At 46.5% G+C, this 24,982-nt stretch overlaps 1 protein-coding gene across 1 annotated transcript in view; it reads left to right on the top strand.

Annotated features, from left to right (window-relative positions):
* Nucleotides 1-24,982, top strand: part of LOC126424614 (nascent polypeptide-associated complex subunit alpha, muscle-specific form-like) — a 163,328-nt gene that overhangs the window by 51,048 nt on the left and 87,298 nt on the right. Inside the window, exons 5-7 of the mRNA XM_050087352.1 lie at nt 10,114-10,191; nt 10,288-10,430; nt 19,932-20,058. Coding sequence (XP_049943309.1) covers nt 10,114-10,191; nt 10,288-10,430; nt 19,932-20,058 — 348 coding nt within the window. The remainder of the gene's footprint in view (nt 1-10,113; nt 10,192-10,287; nt 10,431-19,931; nt 20,059-24,982) is intronic.

Below are 24,982 nucleotides of genomic sequence, written 5' to 3'. Positions count from 1 at the left end.
AAGGTAATTTAAAAAAAAAGACATGCAATTGACAACAATTAGCGGCTGAAGGCCTACACTGAAAGACAGCTATAATTAAAACACATCAGTAAACATTTTTTTTTCTAACCAAGACATTTCTTTTTAAACTTACAATAGAACGGCCGAAAGTCTAATTCATGAAATATTAACTTATTGCACGGCTGAAGGCCACAAACAAATTTGAAACAACGGCTAAAGGCCTGACCACCAAGTCAGACAAAGAATTTAAAATTAACACCTTCCTTCAAAGCATTAGAAGCTACTAAAAACGCGAAGGTTAATTTTTTTTTTTTGATGGAATGGGACGCGACTATCATCATACCAAATTGTCACTGCGAATCTGTGACGTTATTCACTGCGCTAAAGGGACCGCCACTGAAGCATACGATATATAGGCTTGTTACCGCACACTCAAAGCTATAATTGTAGCTATATTACTGCAGTGAAGCGCCAAAGAAACTCCTACAGGCATGCGTCTTCAAATACAGAGATGCGCAAACAGGCAGAATACGGCGCTGCGGTCGGCAACGCCTATAAAAGACAAGAAGTGTCTGGCGCAGTTGTCAGATCGGTTACTGCTGCTACGATGGCAGGTCATCAAGATATAAGTGAGTTTGAACGTGGTGTTACAGACGGCGCCAGAGCGATGGGACACAGCATCTCCGAGGTAGCAATGACCCGTACGACCATTTCACGAGTGAACCGTGAATATCACAAATCCGTTAAAACATAAAATCTCAGACATGACTGCGGCTGGAAAAAGATCCTGCAAGAACAGGACCAACGACGACCGAAGGGAATCGTACATCGTGACTGAACTATAGCCTTTCCGCAAATTGCAGCAGATTTCAATGCTGGGCCAACAGCAAGTGCCAGCATGCGAACCATTCAGCGCAACATCATCGATATGGGCTTTCGGAGCCGAAGGCCCACTCGTGTTGCGATGCCACTACCCGAATTTACTGTATTGTTATTAGACCATGCGGCATCGGACTTCAGGAAAGCGGCTCTCGCGTGTAATAGGTTTGAATAGACGTCCTATGGTGATCCAACTACGACATGGAATTTTTGGAATAAATAATGATAATGGCGCGTAACCAACTTATTTTTACGTCTGTATTTGATTGTTAGTAGCACTGATAATCTCTTTGAAGTGACTGAACAGGGAGCACTTAATTCTGTATGTTTGATATTGCCTAGCAGGAAGACATTATTCATTTAAAATACTAACACAGCCTGAAATCGTTTCACAATACATAAACAGACATGATAAACACTTGAACTTGCTTTAGGTTAATGTAAACTAAACAATTTGTAATTACTGAATTTAATGTTATTGAGCTTGCATTGTGCTGAAGGCACAATGTGTACTGTGGTGGCAGCAATTTCCTTGAACGTTTACCGAGCGAGGTGGCGCAGTGGTTAGCACACTGGACTCGCATTCGGAAGGACGACGGTTCAATCCCGCGTCCGGCCATCCTGATTTAGGTTTTCCGTGATTTCCCTAAATCGCTCCAGGCAAATGCCGGGATGGTTCCTTTCAAAGGGCACGGCCGACTTCCTTCCCTAATCCGATGAGACCGATGACCTCGCTGTCTGGTCTCCTTCCCCCCAAAAACAACCAACCAACCTTGAACGTTTATTAAATAACAATGTAGATCTGCTTGTCAATATAGTTACTGAAAACACTAATTGAGAATTACGTTGCTCGGACGGAACCGACTACGGCAATGTACTGAAAAGCCACCACATCGAGCTGGATAGTAATTAAGGTGGCACAGTACCTGGCATCTTGCATCCGTTGCATGAAGCGGCGTCTGGTGGCAATTTCGGCGTTACCTCCGACTATTTTCTCTTTCAATATAGCTACGCCGACACTCACGCACCATAACTTTTCACTGATGTTGCAGCACATAGAAATCACTGGATATGGGGTAATAATGAGCTATTTCCTTTATGTAATTGATTACACTCGGGGAATGCAATTTAAACCACAAAATTATTATTTCCTCCAAACTTAACACACTGTAGAGAACTTGGTTTTGACTACTACACGAACTGATTCACAGAATATAAATGTACTAGTAATGGCGTCGGTATAGCAACCACTGTTCATAATCATACTCCTGTAAGATAACTTCTAGTTCGTTGCTACCGAAGTGAGCTCACCAATGGACCTTATCAGTTATTGAGATCGCGATACGCTGTTGGACGCGGCTACTGGTCCCCTCACACCCCGCCGTTGGCACAAGCAACTCGTCGCAGCATTGCACCATGCACTGCCATGTACCTCAGAGCGGGAAACCGTACCATTTTGCCGCTCACAGCCCATCTCCGTCGAAATACCGCGTCTTACAAGCCTTAGTGTCCATTTACCTTGTAGCCATACGTTAAACGAAGTCCATATCTGTTTTCAGCTCACTTGTAAATGGTCTGTTAGCAACGTTACCGTAGCACACACCGGCAGGCACTTTTACGCCACTTAACATCTGCTCTGCCTCAGAGCTGCGCCAACTTACTTCTACCGCCAATGTTACGCGCCAACCTGTACACTGTTCTCATTCTCGGGGATTCCCCCCCACATCTAAACATTATTTTACATTACGCCAAGTTCTCTATCTACAATTAAACGTAGCATAGCATTACAATATTCAATTACAGTCATTTTCATATATTAAAGTAATATTACATTTATATTTTTACTACACATAACAATATTATTTAGTTTAATTCTTTTGTTATTTCGCTGTCAGAGTGCAGCACAAGCCAGACACGTGTCTCCCGCATAGGGTTCTTTAATTTAGCTGCTACCAGGCGGAAGCACTTCCGCTTTGCCTTCGATTCTGGCCCACAGATGGCATAAGCGTCCACTTTCTCTGCCGTTGCGCCTTGACTATGCCTGGCCTTCACTAAATGGCACGTAGTCACATTACAGTGTACCCTTGATGACTGGACGACACAAAGCTTTGTGCCTCGCCTGACCGCTCGACACCGACATTGGACTGTTGATAACTGGAAACGTGTTGCCTGGTTTCTGACGAAAAAAAAAACACTGTCCATTTCCCTAAGCCCACTGGCGTTAAACAAACCGTGAATTTTGGAGAATTCATTGTGGCGTTGAAAGAATTAGGATAGATTTCTAAAGTGTTTGACATCACTGGTAGTCAAACGTGTGGTTTGGAGGTGTTTTCCAGGCCGTGTGGCGGTGTGCTATTCCAGTTGATAACGCCCCTCTCCATGTGCAGATAGAACTGGCGGATTTACAGTGTATTTCCTGTTTAAAAGACAAATGCTTTTACGTTAAAACTGTCCAGGAAGTCTGCATTGTTTGCCTCGTGAAGTGTTTCAAAGCCCCCATTATGAAATTTCAAACGTGATGCAGTTTATATATCGGCAGATGATGGTTGAAGTTATCGCTGTAGCAAAAATGTACCAATACCAGTATTGCTGTTCCCTGCTTTGATCAGAGCCCAGGTGTAGAATCATCTTACACGTCGGTCAGGGGCCCGTAGATGGCGTAATAAAACGCTGATACTGACATCCAAATAAAATAAATTTGAAAACTAGACGGCTGAAAGGTTTTTTATTTGATACATAACACCAAATGTGTGTGAACGGCCTTTTTCCGAAACTAAATAAGTCATAATTACATGGCACCATGACGAAAATCTGCGAAACTGCCTGCATCTGACCGTATGCCGACAGTTTCTACCAGATAAAAATTTTATTGTGTTCAGTTCCATGCATATTATAGAAGGGCTGTCTTGCGTGCCACACTTAGAGCACAGCGGTTTGTCAGTGATACTCTGTGCCCCGCTTTTTTTGGCCTTAGTAGCAAGCCATCCTGCGCTTGCATTTCAGCAAGATAATGCCCACCCGCACATGGGGAGACTGCTTGGTTTGGTGCTTGCCAAGCCCTACCTGAGAACGTTTCGAGCAATATGGGCAGACCCCTCCAACCACCTCACGATTTTGACGATCTAACACGCCAGTTGGACAGAATTTACACATACATACGACAACTGTGTCAGTGAAGGCCAAGGCAAACAACAGGCTGCAACATGGCCACAGATGGACCGACACGTTACTGACGTACTCGGTTTGCCAAGCTCTTCCGTCTCGAATAAATCATACATTTTTCCTAGAATTTGTTACGATTTGGTTGTCTGCACATGTACATCACATCTGTCGATTTCCGTCCCATTCTGATAAATCCTTCATGGTGTGTCGTTTGTTTTGTCTTGGTGCATATCATGGTACGACACACAGCATCTCGCATGAACTTTTAGTGCAGTTATTAATTACTACCAAGGTACTCCTACAGTCGAGTCAGCTTACTGAAATCATCACGATCTGGCAGCGGTTTTTACAGTTTTCAACTGCGAAGTGCTAAGAGCTGTAGGCAGAAACAATAGCCGGCTATAGAGCTGTGAAGAAGCGTTGCCGTAGAGACGCTTATAAAATAGATTCATGGAGACGCGAAGGAGCTTACAATGCAAAATGAATAGCCAGGCAGTCCCAGGTTTGTCAGCTAGTAGTAAATTAAAACATACTGAAAATTTATTTTGCCCGTGATATATGTTGTTCGTGTTCGTCAGAAACAAGGGCATCGTCAGAAGTGGCCCAGGGAAGTATGATAGCACGGCTGTTTTCTGTACACATGATTTGGCAGACGGCAATGTGCGGTCGTTTCCTGATGATGCTGTGGTGTACGGTAAAGTGACGAAATTGAGTCACTGTACGCCGATACTAGACAACTTACAAGAGGAGGCCGCCAATTGTGAAATTCAGATTCGATTCATACTACGCATAATAAAAGCTCATGGCCAGAGGTGTAATGTGGCAAAGCACCAAGATGCACTTCTCAGCCGTTGTCGAGAAAATCGACAGTTAAAAGAAACCGTTGCAGTGAAATACTCTCTACGGTTAATAATTTTCCACAGCGTCGTGGCGCAGCGGTAAGCGCTCGGGTTCGTAATCCGAAGGTCGCCGGATCGAATCTCGCGCTCTACAACCTTTTTTCTTATTATTAGTTTTTTGTAATTCAAATATATATATATATGCACTACGTGATATTCAGCAGCTGTTTGTTTGTCCTATTGTTGGTAGTTACGGTATGTTTTATGTGATACCTACACCTGGTATTGTACAGATTAAATACTGACTGAGCATTTGATACATGTAATACATTAATTTTAGCTTTACATAAGGAATACACTTATGTTTGTAAATTTGTTACTAGGTATAGAATGTAGTTCATCGCTACTTAATGCATTATTCCTTAAATAACTAAGTACAATACATTTTTAGTTTTATACATACTTTATGCAGAAAATACATTTGATATATAAAATTAATTCATTTAGTTTTAATTAGAGAAAGGAATACTCTTCTATTTACACACAATAAGTCGGACAATACATTACTGCTTGTCTGCAGTATACTTTAAACGCTATGCAATATGTCGTTGGGAAGTAGGAGCCTCGGAATAAAAGTTCTTCGAGCCATCCCTTCGTAAGTGAAGTTATGCTGTTGCTAGAGGCTTACTATGTGGTGTCTGTGTTTGTCTTATGATTGTTACTCCCTGTTGTGTTGTTTGTGACTGTGTTGTGGCATGCAATGGCATGCGGTGTTGGTTTGGGTCCCTTACGTGTTGGTCCCTTCCGAGTCGTGTTCACTTAGTGTGTTGGTTCCTTCCTCGGATTCGGAACTTGGGGTCATGCTTGTGTCCTACCATGTGGTTTGTTCTGTTGTTTGTGCTTGTCAGCACCTCCTTCCGTAGGGGTTTGGCGCTTGTATTTTTCATGCAGTGTGTGATACAATAACGGCTACGCTATTTATTGTGTTCCAATCATCGGGATTACATATTTGTGGCGATGTCACTGTCGTTGTGCTAGCGTGTTGCATAGCAGTTCGACATGTTCTGGTGTCCAAGTTTCTCCGCAAACGCATATTTCATCGCCAGTCGCATGCAGTTTCAGTGTAGAAATATGAAACAAATCCGAATTCAAGCCATTTGTAGTTCTCCGTCTTTCATCCCATACTGCTCAGACAGCATGGCACGTTGCCGGGGGCGTCCACACACATGCGGGAGCACGCTTGAAGAGTTCTACAGCGTTTCTGGGTTAGACGTATTGCGGAAAATCCAGCCCGTCCTCTTCAGGCCGAACAAAACCCCCTTCCCCGGGCGCCGGAAACTAAGAGGGCTATTGGGAGAGTGAGGAACGATAAGTTGCGAAATGGAAACCAGTGTGAAAATGAGACGAGGCTTCTCACAGTCATTTTTAGCGGTCTCTCAAGTATTCCCGTCGATCGCTTCAAGACCCTCTTTTCAGATGTGAGCGCACTGTGAGAGAGTAAGGTGCCTACAACAACGATGTCTCCCGCCAAGTAGGAGGTCCCGCTGAGAGGCTTCGCCTTAAGGGGGGCAGGACGTCAAACGGGCCGACGTGGAGCAGGAGACACACCACACGGCGTTTTAATTTCCACTGTCTATACTTTTACAAATAAATTCATAAAACTTCGTCAACACGACCAGGACGGACTCAGGATTCAGACTCGTAGCAATGTAAATTCTAAAGTATAACAAAATAAATTTTTTTACGTCTGAAATTTCATCACTTTTTCACTTACTATTGGCTGCATTTGTTGCTATAAGTACACTTTTCTTCATAAGTAAGGGAGATTCTTCGATGAATTTTGCACAGCATACAAACCATACTTACAGGTGTATGAAACTCTAGAATTTGTTTAATTAATGAAGAAATGAATGAGCTGTTACATTTTAAACTTAATTTTTAGAAAAAACTCAAATTTTGTGGTTAATTATCTCAGTTTTTAGTACAGTTTTTAATAGATTCGGAAAATTCTAGAGTTTCATACACCTCTAACTACTGTTTGTATGCTTTGAAAAATTCATCGAGGAATCTCTCGTACTTACGAAGAAAAATGTACCTATAGCAACGAATGCAGCCAATAGTAAGTGAAAAAATGAAATTTCACGTGTAAAAATAATATATTTTATTATATTTTTGAACTTCCATTGCTATGAGCGTGAATCCTGAACCCTTCCTGGTCATGCTGACAAAGTTTTATGCATTTATTTGTAAAAGTGTATACAGTGGAAATAAAAATGTCCTGTGGTGCCTCTCCTGCTCCAAGTCGGCCAGTTCGATGTCCTACCCCTCCCCCCGCCCCTTAATGAATGCAGCCCGCCTAACACAACTGCCACGCACTTCCTTCTTCACGGCAATTCTCAGCCGCACTCTGCAGGGGCAGTGAAGACGCTCCTGCAGCCTTTTCGATGGGAAGTGTCCGATCACCCACAACACAGCACTAATTGGCTCGTCCTGAGCATCATCTCTGTTCACATGAAACGCTGGATACGAAGACAACACTTGGGCGCAGGCGTAGAGAACTATCAGAAAACTGCCTTCTATAACGATGCTGTTGGAAATTTGGTATAACACTTCAACAAATGTCTTCGTCGGAGCGGCGAGTATGTAGAGAAGTACCTGGAAGGTGTAGCTAAATGTACATATAAAACAGTTCTACATCCACATCCATACTCCGAAAGCCACCTGACGGTGTGTGGGGAAGGGTACTTTGAGTGCCTCTATCGGTTCTCCCTTCTATTGCAGTCTCGTAATGTTCGTGGAAAGGAGGATTGTCGGTATTCCTCTGTGTGGGCTCTAATCTCTCTGATTTTATCCTCATGGTCTCTTCGTGAGATATACGTCGGAGGGAGCAATATACTGCTTGACTCCTCGGTGAAGGTATGTTCTGGAAACTTCAACAAAGGCCCGTACCGAGCTACTGAGCGTCTCTCCTGCAGAGTGTTCCATTGGAGTTTATCTATCATCTCCGTAACGCTTTCGCGATTACTAAATGATCATGTAACGAAGCGCGCTGCTCTCCGTTGGATCTTCTCTATCTCTTCTATCGACCCTATCTGGTACGGATCCCACACTGCTGAGCAGTATTCAAGCAGTGGGCGAACAAGTGTACTGTAACCTACTTCCTTTGTTTTCGGATTGCATTTCCTTGGGACTCTTCCAATGAATCTCAGTCTAGCATCTGCTTTACCGACGATCAACTTTATATGATCATTCCATTTTAAATCACTCCTAATGCGTAGTCCCAGATAATTTGTGGAATTAACTGCTTCCAGTTGCTGACCTGGTATATTGTAGCTAAATGATAAGGGATCTATCTTTCTATGTATTCGCAGCACATTACACTTGTCTACATTGAGATTCAATTGCCATTCCCTGCACCATGCGTCAATTCGCTGCAGATCCTCCTGCATTTCAGTACAATTTTCCATTGCTACAACCTCTCGATACACCACAGCATCATCTGCAAAAAGCCTCAGTGAATTTCCGATGTCATCCACAAGGTCATTTACGTATATTGTGAATAGCAACGGTCCTACGACACTCCCCTGCGGCACACCTGAAATCACCCTTACTTCCGAAGACTTCTCTGCATTGAGAATGACATGCTGCGTTCTGTTATCTAGGAACTCTTCAATCCAATCACACAATTGGTCTGATAGTCCATATGCTCTTACTTTGTTCATTAAACAACTGTGGGGATCTGTATCGAACGCCTTGCGGAAGTCAAGAACCACGGCATCTACCTGGGAACCCGTGTCTATGGCCCTCTGAGTCTCATACAATGAAGGCTTTCACGACCGGATGGTACTGTTGTTGATAATTCTTCCGGGTTATATGGCCGTGGTCCATGTAATTCTTCTATTCCTGACGTTTTGTCCAATACTACGTTGGACATCTTCAGAGGTATCGCTGGTCCTGCGGAGTCCTGCCGGCAGGCCCATGGAATTCCTCTATTCCTGACGTTTCGTCCAATACTACGTTGGACATCTTCAGAGGTATGGCTGGTCCTGCGGAGTCCTGCCGGCAGGTCCATGGAATTCTTCTATTCCTGACGTTTCGTCCAATACTACGTTGGACATCTTCAGAGGTATGGCTGGTCCTGCGGAGTCCTGCCGGCAGGTCCATGGAATTCTTCTATTCCTGACGTTTCGTCCAATACTACGTTGGACATCTTCAGAGGAATGGCTGGTCCTGCGGAGTCCTGCCGGCAGGTCCATGGAATTCTTCTATTGCTGACGTTTCGTCCAATACTACGTTGGACATCTTCAGAGGTATGGCTGGTCCTGCGGAGTCCTGCCGGCAGGTCCATGGAATTCTTCTATTCCTGACGTTTCGTCCGATAGTACGTAGGACATCTTCAGAGGTATGGCTGGTCCTGCGGAGTCCTGCCGGCAGGTCCATGGAACTCATCTGTTCCTGACGTTTCGTCCAATACTACGTTGGACATCTTCAGAGGTATGGCTGATCCTGCGCAGTCCTGCCGGCAGGTCCATGGAATTCTTCTATTCCTGACGTTTCGTCCAATACTACGTTGGACATCTTCAGAGGAATGGCTGGTCCTGCGGAGTCCTGCCGGCAGGTCCATGGAATTCTTCTATTGCTGACGTTTCGTCCAATACTACGTTGGACATCTTCAGAGGTATGGCTGGTCCTGCGGAGTCCTGCCGGCAGGTCCATGGAATTCTTCTATTCCTGACGTTTCGTCCGATAGTACGTAGGACATCTTCAGAGGTATGGCTGGTCCTGCGGAGTCCTGCCGGCAGGTCCATGGAACTCATCTGTTCCTGACGTTTCGTCCAATACTACGTTGGACATCTTCAGAGGTATGGCTGATCCTGCGCAGTCCTGCCGGCAGGTCCATGGAATTCTTATATTCCTGACGTTTCGTCCAATACTACGTTGGACATCTTCAGAGGTATGGCTGGTCCTGCGCAGTCCTGACGGCAGGACTGCGCAGGACCAGCCATACCTCTGAAGATGTCCAACGTAGTATTGGACGAAACATTAGGAATAGAATAATTCCATGGACCACGGCCATATAATCTCTGAGTCTCGTTTTGGTTTTCACTGTGGTTTCCATTTCCGAACAACCCTCGCAGCTGACGCATCTGCCACGTCGAAACAGGGCCGCGACACGTGGGCGGCTTTGGGAACGACGCGTCCAGCCCTGAGTGACGGAGCCGTGTGTCCGCAGGTGCACTGCCTGTACGAGAACGAGAGCCGCAGCGCGCTGCTGGGGGTGTGCGCCCTGCCGTCCCCCGGCAGCGACGGCGCCCGTAGCGGAGGCGGCGGCGGCGGAGGCAAGTCGGCGCCCACGTCGGCGGCGCCTGCGGCGTCGCGGCGCTCGGCGGCGGCCGCCCCCAAGAAGGCGCCTCGCGCCGCGGCGCCCGTCCCGCCGTCCACGCGGACGCTGCGCTCGGTGCCCGGGCTGCGGCAGCCGGGCCGCCACTGGGACATGCACAACGCCTCCTCCACCACCACCAGCACCTCCACCAGCTCCCCCAGTCCCAGGTAACACACAGCAGCCGCCCGGGCACGTTCACTGTCATCAGACGAAACTGTACGGTTCCGGAGACATTCTCAAGTCTCGCACATAAAAACGAACTAGTATCCTATGACTATAACATCAGTCACTGTTGGAATCAGCCAACTCATAGAAACTTCGTAGGGATCACATACGCTCTGTCGTCGGTAAAGCAAGTGGTTGACTTTGGTGTAATCCGACAATACCGAGGAATTGCTATAGACTATAAATCACCCGTGCGACCCATTCTAGGATATTGCTCAAGTGTGAGAGATCTGTACCTAATATTGTAACGTGCGCGTGGGGCACACGATACTCATTAAAACCTGTACTATAGTAAGTGAGTGGGGTTCACCTTAAGAGACAGGATTTTTGTATATATATTGACCGCGTGTACCTGAATGGTGGCAAATCAGACTCTTTAATAACAATGATACGTCAAATAAGTCCGAAATGCAATTACACGTCAGGACGGACAAAAAGCAACACAGAAGATGCTATCAGTTGTTAATAATACGGTCGCCAGCCTAATTAGGCATTAACTGAGTTTCTTCCCTGTACTAGTTGGGCTCGCATCTCGTGGTCGTGCGGTAGCGTTCTCGCTTCCCACGCCCGGGTTCCCGGGTTCGATTCCCGGCGGGGTCAGGGATTTTCTCTGCCTCGTGATGGCTGGGTGTTGTGTGCTGTCCTTAGGTTAGTTAGGTTTAAGTAGTTCTAAGTTCTAGGGGACTGATGACCATAGATGTTAAGTCCCATAGTGCTCAGAGCCATTTGTACTAGTTGGCAGATATTCGTGCAAAGCAACAAGTAGTAACACTGCATAATATAGTAGAATTTTAGAACCAGAAAATCTACTGAACTGATAGTTTCACGTTCTGTACTAATATGGAAAAACCATAAATACATAACACTACACTATAATGTATACTACAAAACTTCGTACTGTCTATTGATCTGATTAAAATCGGGCATAGGTTACCCTAGAAATAGCACTTTCGAATCACACACACAATGTCAATTTTGATAAAGGTAAAACACTAATAAATTTTGGTTTTATATTGACTTTAACTTTGCTGGTCAAATCAGTTTAAAACACTTCAGAATTCAAATGAATTAAAAGGGGGGTGGGCCCTGAAACTGTTATGATCACTGTATTAAAAAAAATTGATTATTGAATTCATTATGCGCTCAAGGTTTCCAGTATATGAGTTACTACTCTTTTTATCTTATTTCCTGCTTATTTAAATACCTTTTTATCTGTCTCGAAATAATTAAACTTCATTACTAAATCAATATTAAAGTTATCTTCCAACTTTGTCAGACCTTCGTTATTCATTTACTGGTTCATTAACAAAATAGTTCTTTAAACACCATTCTAACATAGTTAGGTCTGCAGGTAATTATTATTAACACAAACTTTAATTTTTCATCTCGGGACACTCGGATTGCACAACATTTGGAAAGGACCCTGTCTAGGTTAGTTGTGAGGATAATTAAATGATAGGAAAGTTCTGGTAAAATTTAAGTGGTTATTAAGTTGTTATTGAACAGTATGGAACAAAAGTAACACTGGTCCACACGAATACAGTACTAAATGTTTCAACCTGTTCGTGTCGATGCGGCGGTTGGCGGGCGGCGAGATGGCGAGGCGCACAGCACACGTACAATCACAGCTATGGCTCTTGACGTACCGGCACTTTGCTTCTTCTTAGCGTCGCAATACTTTTCCATTTAGTGCCTATGTAATTTTGCCATGCTGTATGGGCGTTGGAACGGCATACCCGAGGCTCAATGAAACTACGTCTTCCAGGAGAGCCTCCTCGATCCAGAACGTGTTGCTCAGACCAATGCCCAACTCCGACTACTACTGCTGAGCCCGTTGTGCCGTGCAGCGCCCGCGTGCATTTTCCCGCGCTCGCCTGCCATCCACCTTTTACCGCTCCCTTTCAGACAGGGTATTCACCCGAGGTTTTACATTCTACATATTCTAACACATTGCCTACGTGTGGACCAGACACATAGTTACAATTTTAAACATCTTACAATAGTTTCAACATTTGTTACATTTCAATTATATTACAATATTGCTTGACATTTGACATAAACATTAATATTCACATTGAAAATTGTTTACAGTTTCCTTAACATAATGGTATGAAACAAAAAAGAAATGACATCAGAACATCAATTACACTAATTTATCGAAAAATCAGGTGGAAAAAAATTTACTTATATATACAATAGTACAGCGTCGTTGTTGTTACAATATGACTGACAGGACATACTGAATGTACATCCAAAGGGCAGCACGAATGTTCACATGTTTGTTTGATCCGTGGGAGAGTGTCGCAGAGTCACTGAAGTAACTGAAACGGACGACTCTTGAAGATACAACGCAAACTATCTCGAGAAAATCTTTTAGAAAGTTTCAAGAAACGCCTTTAAGTGACGACTCTAGGTACACACAGGAGTACGAGGGCTGGAACTTTAATAGTGACAATTACTTATTTACAGCTCGTGCAAAATAAGACACGTGTTTCAAAGATTTACTGACCTTCAAAGTAGTCACCAGCATTGTATATAACCCGTTGCCAGCAATGTGGAAGTCGTCGGATACTCTTAGCAGTGCCAGTTGTGTTGACAGTTCGAGCGGCGCGGTCTATTGCCCGACGAATTTATAGCAGTTCTCAATCGAATGCCGTGAAGTGATTCCTTCAGTTTGGAAATAGAGTTAAATTCACTAGGGCTTCAATCAGTGGAGTGCTTACCACACCCATCAGTCAAACAAATCAGTAACAGCTTGCACCGTGCGTGCTTGAGCATTGTCCTGTGAAATGGTGGTCAGGTCCTGCAGAAGTGTCATCATTTCTGTCTCCAAGCTGGTCGTAGGTTGTGTTCCAAAAATAAACAGCACAGAGACAGAAGTGATGGCAGTTTCTGCAGGACCTGACCACCATTTTCTAGACAATGCTTTGACAGGAGACCGCGTCCCCTCACAACACGGCCGACCGATCACTGACCTTGGTTCTCACCGACTTCAGTTTGGAGCCAACAGCGATTCAGTACTGTTCCTTAATGTTCAGCTTCGCCGCTTTATAATGTGTGGAAAAAACTGAAGATCGAGCCGAGTGCAGCTGCGCAGTGTCATCCGCTTTTCAAAAAGCGCAAAATGTTCGACCCATCGAAATATACAGACAAACGACACAGGTTTACGGTGATACGATGTACGAAGCGTCAGTTCTGGAGTGTTCTATCAAGTTTAATGGCGGACGGAAGAAAGTTCAGGACGAAGATCGCTCTGGTCGGCCCTCTGTGGTGACTGACGGACTCAAACCAAGGATTGAAATAAAAAACCAAGTAGATAGGTGTTTTACAGTTACTGGAATAAACTCATTCTTTCCAGTCATTTCAGGAACTGTGTCATACGAGATTTAGTTGTAGGTCTGGGCTGTAATGAAGTGTGTGTGGCATGTGCGTTCCACGAATTTTGCCAGACGAACACAAAACAAACGAATGCCAACTGCATTAACATTTCTCATTCGCTATCAAAAGCACGGTGATGAATTTTTCAGTGAGATTGTCACTGGTGGAGAGGCTTGGGTACCACATTTGGAACCAGAAACGAAGCGTCAGTCAGTGGAATGGCATCTTTCGCAGTCCCCAACGAAACCGAAAAAAGAAGAATTAATTTTGAGCACCAGAAATATACTGGTTACGGTGTCTTGGGATCGTAAGGGGGTCCTACTTATCGAGTACATGGCTAGAGGTGAGACGATAAATGCAGCGGACTATCGTAAGACGCTTCAATGACTTCGTCGCACAATTAAAAACAAGCGACGCAGAATGCTAACCATTGGAACCATCCTACTTCACGATGATGCACGTCCGCACGCAGGGAGTGTGACACGGGACTTGATTGAGCCATACAGTCCGGACTTAGCCTCAACTGATTTTCACTTATTTTCCTAATTGAAAGATTTTTCGAGTGCACAACGCTACCGAATTGATGGTGAACTTAAAAAAGCCGTTAATCTGTGGTTCAATAGCTTGGCGGCCTGGGTATGCAGAAGGCACATGAAAGCTGATAATATGGTACGTCATGTGCCTGAATTTGAACGGTAACTACGTAGAAAAGTAGCTTGGGAATGATATTTTTTGTAAAATACAGCTTCGTTTAATTGTTTTTAATAAAAGTTTCTGTAGAAACAAACAGTAGCTGTTTTCCACGGGGTGGCCGAGCGGTTCTAGGCGCTGAAGTCTGGAACCGCGCGACCGCTGCGGTTTAAGTGGTTCTGAGTTCTAGGGGACTGATGACCTCAGAAGTTAAGTCCCATACTGCTCAGAGCCATTTGAAGCCTGTTTTCCAAATGCCCTCGCATTGTTTTCCGCGGTCCGATTTTGATGAAATGTCGCCTATACAGTGTCCCTAGCTGCACTGAAGTTACTGGAAAATACCTTTGAAAATTCCTGAAGTAGTTTTGGAGATTTGTGTGTTGAATGATAGGTAGGGAAACATACGCAGACACCACGATTTTACAGGTTTATTATTAGTGCACATAAAAAATCGGACCTTACTTTTCAAATAACCCCCGTTGATGCTGTTAACATGTCTTGTTATATAATCATTTTAGCCAGGACGTCTTTGAGATTATCTGGCTGTCTCTGCTTCTCGGCTTTAGATATTTGCTTTTGAAGTGACTATTCTTTAGCACCATCCACAGAATACGTGTGATCTACTATATGACACGGACATAATAATATACATCCAAAATATCTTTGGATGACGTTAGATACGACACTTTCTTTCAAGGAGCACTTGACACGAACATCGGCGAAGATCAAAACCAGAAACAACATTCGGCATACACTCTGAGGCTCCCGTTGGGGATCGCCAGCAGACGCTCTCCGGTATCAACACTCAGTTCGGTGTACTCAGCAGCAGAGTAGTGTCCGCCTGTCTGGCTTAATAGTCCACACGTAAAAAAAGACAGACGTACAGCTTAAAGAGGCCCTGCACATTGTTAGTGGGTCAATACTGGCTACTTATCTCTAGCCACATTCCACCTCCTCATATCAAACGCGAGAGCGCGCTACTGCATGAATACCAGAAGATTGCTAATAACACCGTCCTTCTAGGTAATGGACGACGTATTCCCTGCGGAGCGAGAAAGACTAACAAGGGAACCTCCCCATCACACCCCCCTCAGATTTAGTTATAACTTGGCACAGTGGATAGGCCTTGAAAAACTGAACACAGATCAATCGAGAAAGCGGGAAGAAGTTGTGTGGAACTACGAAAAAAATAAGCAAAATATACAAACTGAGTAGTCCATGCGCAAGATATGCAACATCAAGGATAATGTAAGCATATGTGCGCCGTGGTCTCGTGGTTAGCGTGAGCAGCTGCGGAACGAGAGGTCCTTGGTTCAGGTCTTCCCTCGAGTAATAAGTTTACTACCTTTATTTTCGTAAAGTTATGATCTGTCAGTTCGTTCATTGACGTCTCTGTTCACTGTAATAAGTTTAGTGTCTTTGTTTTGCGACCGCACCGCAAAATCGTGCGATTAGTCGACGAAAGGACGTGCCTCTTCAGTGGGAACCGAAAAAATTTGATCGCAAGGTCATAGGTCAATCGATTCCTCCACAGGAAAACACGTCTGATATATTCTATACGACACTGGTGACGGCATGTGCGTCTCATGACAGGAATATGTTGTCGACCCACCTAACTTGTACACTTGGCGAATGGGTAAAAAGATTCTTCTACCTTTCTCGATTTAGGTTTTCTTGTGGATGTGATAATCACTCCCAAAAAAGTGATGAAAACATAAGAGTTTGTCACATAAACTGAAAACAAAAAATTAAAATTTCCACTCAAGGGAAGACTTGAACCAAGGACCTCTGGTTCCGCATCTGCTCACGCTAGCCACACGACCACAGCGCTCCTGAGCTCACCTTGCCCTTTATGTTGCTTATATTCCACATGGACTACTCAGTTTGTATATTTTGCTTATTTTTTCATAGTTCCACACAACTTCTTCCTGTTTTCTCGATTGATCTGTGTTCAGTTTTTCAAGACCTATCCACTGTGCCAACTTATAACTAAATCTGAGGGGGGTGCGATGGGGAGGTTCCCTTGTAAGATCAAGACATCCCACTCTAATCACAGGTAGTATTCATGGAAACTAAATTCAATCCCATCGATGAATTGAAACGTTTTTGGCAAGAAAACAGTTCCTCACAATGCCTAAAGCTGCCTCACATCCAGAAGAAACAAGAGGATTGGACCAGCGTCGGACAATTTAGACTACCCTGGACCGCACCCGAACGGGCCACGGACGATGTCCAGACACACTCTACAAGTGGGGGGCAAACCTTCATCGCCATCCTGGAACTGTGATGTGGAACGACAGACAGTTGCTCGTGTTGTCTGCACATGTCCTGTACGTTGCTACAAGGGTCCTGTCAAAGCGACGGGTGATGATATAAAATACATACAAGACCTTGATATCCATATATAGCTGTTGTTATTTTAAGCTGCAGATCTGTGCTTAAATGTTGATGTGTAGTAGTTCTGTAATGATTGTATATGTATTGGCATACGATAAATAAATAAATAAGATGCTACTAATGGTCGCCTGAAAAAATGTAGAAAATGCGTAAAGTAACTCCCCCTCACCCCCCCCCCCCCTGTCTGGGACCAAGATCCATTCGCCAATTACGGGCCTGACAGTAGCAGACGATGTTATTGTGGGCCCTATTGCTATCTCCAATACCTTGGACCGCCATTTCGCGGAAGTTTCGAGCTCTTCCGCCTTCCTCCATCGGAAACGAGTGGGGGAGGCTCGGGCGATTCCTTCTCTTCTCTGAATCGTGAGTGCTACAAAGCCGCCTTTGCTATGACGGAGCTGGATCATGCTCTCAGTTCATCCCGATCCCTCCGTCCCAGGGCCAGACGCCATCCACATTCAGATGTTGCAGCACCTTTCTCTCGCGGGCAAGCACTTTCTGCTTAACACGTACAACCGCATGTGGGCAGAGGGCACATTTCCCAGACTTTCGCTTGAAGCCACCGTCATATCCATAGCTAAGGCCGGTAAGGACAAAAACCTTCCTTCTAGCTACCGCCTCCATCTCTCTCACCAGCTGCGTTTGCAAGGTGATGGAACGTATGATTTCTGCCCGGCTGCTGTGGTGGCTCGAGTCTCGCCATTTACACTACTGGCCATTAAAATTGCTACACCAACAAGAAATGCAGATGATAAACGGGTATTCATTCGACGAATATATTATACTAGAACTGACATGCAATTACATTTTCACGCAACTTGGGTGCATAGATGCTCAGACATCAGTACCCAGAACAACCACCTCTGGCCATAATAACGGCCTTGATAAGCCTGGGCATTGAGTCAAACAGAGCTTGGATGGCGTGTACAGGTACAGCCGCCCATGCAGCTTCAACACGATACCACAGTTCATCAGCAGTAGTGACTGGCGTATTGTGACGAGCCAGTTGCTCGACCACCATTGACCAGACGTTTTCAGTTGGTGAGAGATCTCGAGAACGTGCTGGCCAGGGCAGCAGTCGAACATTTTCTGTACCCATAAAGGCCCGTACAGGACCTGCAACATGCGGTCGTGCATTATCCTGCTGAAATATAGGGTTTCGCAGGGATCGAATGAAGGGTAGAGCCACGGGTCGTAACACATCTGAAATGCAACGTCCACTGTTAAAAGTGCCGTCAATGCGAACAAGAGGGGACCGAGACGTGTAACCAAAGGCACCCCATACCATCACGCCAGGTGATATAACAGTATGGCGATGACGAATACACGCTTCCAATGTGCGTTGACCGCGATGTAGCCAAAAACGGATACGACCATCGTGATGCTGTAAACAGAACCTGGATTCATCCGAAAAAGGACGTTTTGCCATTGGGGCACCCAGGTTCGTCGTCGAGTACATCGCAGGCGCTCCTGTCTGTGATGCAGCGTCAAGGGTAACCGCAGCCATGGTCTCCGAGCTGAATATAACAGTATGGCGATGACGAATACACGCTTCCAATGTGCGTTGACCGCGATGTAGCCAAAAACGGATACGACCATCGTGATGCTGTAAACAGAACCTGGATTCATCCGAAAAAGGACGTTTTGCCATTGGGGCACCCAGGTTCGTCGTCGAGTACATCGCAGGCGCTCCTGTCTGTGATGCAGCGTCAAGGGTAACCGCAGCCATGGTCTCCGAGCTGATAGTACATGCTGCTGCAAACGTCGTCGAACTGTTGGTGCAGATGGTTGTTGTCTTGCAAACGGCCCCATCTGTTGACTCAGGGATCGAGACGTGGCTGCAGGATCCGTTACAGCCATTAGGATAAAATGCCTGTCATCTCGACTGCTAGTGATACGAGGCCGTTGGGATCCAGCAGGGCGTTCCGTATTACCCTCCTGAACCCACCGATTCATATCCTGCTAACAGTCATTGGATCTCGACCAACGCGAGCAGCAATGTCGCGATACGATAAACCGCAATCGCGATAAGCTACAATCTGACCTTTATTAAAGTCGGAAACGTGATGGTACGCATTTCTCCTCCTTACACGAGGCATCACAACAACGTTTCACCAGGCAAGGCCGGTCAACTGCTATTTGTGTATGAGAAATCGGTTGAAAACTTTCCTCATGTCGGCACGTTATAGGTGTCGCCACCGGCGCCAACGTTGTGTGAATGCTCTGAAAAGCTAATAATTTGCATATCACAGCATCTTCTTCCTGTCGGTTAAATTTCGCGTCTGTAGCACGTCATCTTCGTGGTGTAGCAATTTTAATGGACAGTAGTGTACTAACGGATGCACAGTGTGGCTTTCGAGCGCGGAGTTTTGCAGTTGACCATCTCGTTACTATGTCCACACACGTCATGAATGGTTTTCTGCGGAAATCCCAGACCGCGGCCGTGCTTCTCGATTTGGAGAAGGCCTAGGACACCTACTGGGGCGCTGATATCCTCCGTACTCTTTAGACGTGGGGCTTCCGTGGCCGCCTGCCCTATTTCGTTCAGGAATTTTTAAAAGACAGTTTTGAAGGTGCGTGTGGCTTCTGCCTTGTGTGACACCTTTATCCAGGAAAACGGTGTGCCTCAGGGCTCCTTCCTGAGCCTCGTCCTCTTTTGCTACCGCCATTAACCCTGTAATGGTCTGTCTCTCCGGTTGCCTGTTTGTTAACGATTTTGCCATGTATTGCCGTTCTCCACGTCCCTGTTTTCAGCTGTCTTCTCTTATGCCAGTTGGTACTGACGTGTAGTCCTTTTTTAACTCCTTTCCGTGTTCTATAGTTCTGTCTTGGGCGCGTATGGCCCCAGTCTTTTCTCGCCCTAAAGCAAAACAAAACCAAACCAAATCCCCTGTCGGTAGTACACGCGTTGACATTGTTAGCGTTGACCTGTTGGGCGGTGCCGCACTAACGCCCCGGCACGGTTCGCGCTGTTACAGCGGCGGAGAGTCCAGCTCGGGCGCCAACTCGTCGGCGGAGGAGAACGCGGCAGAGGCCCCCCGCGACGGCGGCTGCCCGCTGGCGGGCAAGAAGCGCGGGCTGCAGCGCCGCCCCCAGCAGCAGCCGGCCAGGGCGGACGCCCCCGCCGCCCCCGACGGCGCCCAGGAGCAGCCTCAGCAGCAAGCCAACTCCTCGGACGGGTCCGCCAGGTCGCCCACCGAGCAGGACAGCAAGAAGGTGAGCCAGCTCGCGCCGGCAGCCCGCTCTCGTACGGCTCGCGGGCACGCAAGTCACCAGTCATTTCTACTTTGTTCACTCGCTGCTCTGACGCCACGTACTCCTCACCTGTAACAATCCCTTCGCTTCAGAGTTTGTAACACGCCCGGGAGTACGAATCGGTGGGGTACTACCTTTTAAACTGGTTTCTCGTTTCGTGGCCGTGCGCCCTGTCCACACCACGTACCTGGTAATACCGCGGCGGTCGTATTGTTCTGCTCCACACTGCTGCTGGCTGGCCTGGAATTATCTATCGAAATATGCGAGCGAATAAGGGGAGCCACACAAACTTAAAACACAACACTGTTCGACGTCTGGCATGAACCAACTATATTCTGAGACGATTAAAGGAAACTCGCAGGTTGCACTGTTTACATTCCAATTCAGAAGTGTTATCCCAATTTCTTTTCTTTCAAATTCTGAAGGTGGCAGGGGTAAAATACGCGGAGCGAAAGGCTGTTTACAATTTGTACAGAAACCAAATGGCGGTTATAAGAGTCGAGGGACATGAAAGGGAAGCAGTGGTTGGGAAGGGAGTGAGACAGGGTTGTAGTCTCTCCCCGATGTTATTCAATCTGTATATTGATCAAGCAATAAAGGAAACAAAAGAAAAATTCGGAGTAGGTATTAAAATCCATGGAGAAGAAATAAAAACTTTGAGGTTTGCCGATGACATTGTAATTCTGTCAGAGACAGCAAAGGACTTGGAAGAGAAGTTGAACGGAATGGACAGTGTCTTGAAAGGAGGATATAAGATGAACATCAACAAAAGCAAAACGAATTAAGTCGGGTGATGCTGAGGGAATTAGATTAGGAAATGAGACACTTAAAGTAGTAAAGGAGTTTTGCTATTTGGGGAGCAAAACAACTGACGATGGTCGAAGTAGAGAGGATATAAAATGTAGACTGGCAATGGCAAGGAAAGTGTTTCTGAAGAAGAGAAATTTGTTAACATCGAGTATTGATTTAAGTGTCAGGAAGTCGTTTCTCAAAGTATTTGTATGGAGTGCAGCCATGTATGGAAGTGAAACATGGACGATAAATAGTTTGGACAAGAAGAGAATAGAATCTATCTAAATGTGGTGCTACAGAAGAATGATGAAGATTAGATAGGTAGATCACATAACTAATGAGGTGTTGAATAGGATTCACGAGAAGAGAAGTTTGTGGCACAACTTGACTAGAAGAAGGGATCGGTTGGTAGCACATGTTCTGAGGCATCAAGGGATCACCAATTTTGTACTGGAGGGCAGCGTGCAGGGTAAAAATCGAAGAGGGAGACCAAGAGATGAATACACGAAGCGGATTCAGAAGGATGTAGGTTGCAGTAGGTACTGGGAGACGAAGAGTCTTGCACAGGATAGAGTAGCATGGAGAGCTGCATCAAACCAGTCTCAGGACTGAAGACCACAACAACAACATCCCAATTAATGGATGATTAACAGTCTACAAAAAATATCATTTAGACCAGCGTGCGCGTAACCGTCGCGGCGCTGCTGATTGTTGATAATGCGGAAACGCGATGACCCAACGCACGTCCTCACGCTCGCTACAACACACTGGCACTTGACTGCACTCTCTTATGGTAACTACTTTTTGTTCATTCACATCAGTTAATTCTGGGAGACCGAACACGGCGCGGATGATCGATACTGTGCGACACGCAACGAGAGGAAACACGCTCATTTTTAAATTGCTTCTTGACGGGCTTTCCTCTGAATCGCTTCCATATTTCATCACCTTACTGTAACGGCACTTGTAGCAACACTTCAACCCGAATACTAAAAAGGCCTCTCACACGCAGAGCTGCTCACTACACAACATAACAGTACCGTGTCCCGCGCTCGACTCCCTCCAGACGCGGCTGCCCGCAAAGATACAACTAAGCCAGCGATATGACAGTACGCTTACAAGTTGCCCTACACCCGTTGTCCTCAATTATCTCATGAATACATTTCCATCTCTGCAGTCTGTCGTACATACCATAGGGAATTTCATGTATAAGGCGCAGTCAAATGAAAACTGACCTCCCGCTACTACGGGACGTGGAATGGTTCCATTCAAAAGTAATCGCCGCACACGTTAAGACACTTATCACACAGAGAGACACTTACGAATTCCTGTTTCGTAGAACACGGTCGGCTGTTGACGGGTTCTTAACTACACTCCTGGAAATGGAAAAAAGAACACATTGACACCGGTGTGTCAGACCCACCATACTTGCTCCGGACACTGCGAGAGGGCTGTACAAGCAATGATCACGCGCACGGCACAGCGGACACACCAGGAACCGCGGTGTTGGCCGTCGAATGGCGCTAGCTGCGCAGCATTTGTGCACCGCCGCTGTCAGTGTCAGCCAGTTTGCCGTGGCATACGGAGCTCCATCGCAGTCTTTAACACTGGTAGCAGGCCGCGACAGCGTGGACGTGAACCGTATGTGCAGTTGACGGACTTTGAGCGAGGGCGTATAGTGGGCATGCGGGAGGCCGGGTGGACGTACCGCCGAATTGCTCAACACGTGGGGCGTGAGGTCTCCACAGTACATCGATGTTGTCGCCAGTGGTCGGCGGAAGGTGCACGTGCCCGTCGACCTGGGACCGGACCGCAGCGACGCACGGATGCACGCCAAGACCGTAGGATCCTACGCAGTGCCGTAGGGGACCGCACCGCCACTTCCCAGCAAATTAGGGACACTGTTGCTCCTGTGGTATCGGCGAGGACCATTCGCAACCGTCTCCATGAAGCTGGGCTACGGTCCCGCACACCGTTAGGCCGTCTTCCGCTCACGCCCCAACATCGTGCAGCCCGCCTCCAGTGGTGTCGCGACAGACGTGAATGGAGGGACGAATGGAGACGTGTCGTCTTCAGCGATGAGAGTCGCTTCTGCCTTGGTGCCAATGATGGTCGTATGCGTGTTTGGCGCCGTGCAGGTGAGCGCCACAATCAGGACTGCATACGACCGAGGCACACAGGGCCAACACCCGGCATCATGGTGTGGGGAGCGATCTCCTACACTGGCCGTACACCACTGGTGATCGTCGAGGGGACACTGAATAGTGCACGGTACATCCAAACCGTCATCGAACCCATCGTTCTACCATTCCTAGACCGGCAAGGGAACTTGCTGTTCCAACAGGACAATGCACGTCCGCATGTATCCCGTGCCACCCAACGTGCTCTAGAAGGTGTAAGTCAACTACCCTGGCCAGCAAGATCTCCGGATCTGTCCCCCATTGAGCATGTTAGGGACTGGATGAAGCGTCGTCTCACGCGGTCTGCACGTCCAGCACGAACACTGGTCCAACTGAGGCGCCAGGTGGAAATGGCATGGCAAGCCGTTCCACAGGACTACATCCAGCATCTCTACGATCGTCTCCATGGGAGAATAGCAGCCTGCATTGCTGCGAAAGGTGGATATACTCTGTACTAGTGCCGACATTGTGCATGCTCTGTTGCCTGTGTCTGTGTGCCTGTGGTTCTGTCAGTGTGATCATGTGATGTATCTGACCCCAGGAATGTGTCAATAAAGTTTCCCGTTCCTGGGACAATGAATTCACGGTGTTCTTATTTCAATTTCCAGGAGTGTACATCCACTGTTACGCTTCCTCGTCCGAATGAAACCAATGTTCACGCGTGCCTTTCTTCCGGTCGCCAATGACCTCAGAACCACGCGGTGAAAGATCCAGATTGTACACAGGATGTCGCAGTGTTTCCCAACCGAATCGCTAAAGCGCATACTTCGTCCGAATGGCAGTGTATCGTTATCGTGCAACAGGATGATCCGTCAGTCGACATCCCAGTGCATTTTGACATCATGGTGCGTCGCAGCTTTTCCAAAGTGTCTTCATAGCGCTGAGCGTTCATTGTCGTTCCACGATCGAGGAACTCGACGAGCAGAAGACCCCTGCACTCGCACGAGGTCATGATGACCTCAACCCGAGTGAAGGTGGCGCAGTGGTTGCACACTGGACTCGCATTCGGGAGGACGACGGTTCAATCCCGTCTCCGGCCATCCTGATTCAGGTTTTCCTTGATTTCCCTAAATCGCTTCAGGCAAATTGCGGGATGCTACCTTTGAAAGGCCACGGCCGACTTCCTTGTCCATCCTTCTGTAATCTGATTGGACCTATGACCTCGGTGTTTGGTCCCCTCCCCCAAATCAACCAACCATGACCTTAAAGCGACTTGAAGTTTTTGTATGTCCATCCTATTGTCTGGAGGTTTGAGTGAAATTTGGCCGTTCACTTAGGTAATAAAACGGAACACCTACAGCCGTCCTTACGATGTTATTTATTATGTGGATACCACTTTTGGTGCTTAAGTACACAATCGTCAGGTCTTGACTGACGCTGAGGGGGTAACTCAAATCGTATACACGACTTCATCAGTGGTGAACATCTGTGCACTGGTTTCCGCAAACTACTGCTGGTGTGTGTTGATGGTTGCGGACAGAACATCGTTGTTACAGGTAGTCGGTGGACAAAAAAATGGTTCAAATGGCTCTGAGCACTATGGGACTTAACTACTGTGGTCATCAGTCCCCTAGAACTTAGAACTACTTAAACCTAACTGACCTAAGGACATCACACACATCCATGCCCGAGGCAGGATTCGAACCTGCGACCGTAGCAGTCGCGCGGTTCCGGACTGCGCGCCTAGAACCGCTAGACCAGTAGTCGGTGGGCACAAGTACACAGATGTTCGCCACTGATGGAGTCGTGTGTACGATTTCAGGTAACCCCCTCAGTGTCAATTATGGCCTGAAGATGGTGTA

The sequence above is a fragment of the Schistocerca serialis genome, chromosome 10 (genome assembly GCF_023864345.2).
Source record: "Schistocerca serialis cubense isolate TAMUIC-IGC-003099 chromosome 10, iqSchSeri2.2, whole genome shotgun sequence".
NCBI classification, from domain to species: Eukaryota; Metazoa; Arthropoda; class Insecta; order Orthoptera; family Acrididae; genus Schistocerca; species Schistocerca serialis.
The sequence above is the reverse complement of the archived record's forward strand: the minus strand, read 5'-3'. Positions and strand labels throughout refer to the sequence as shown.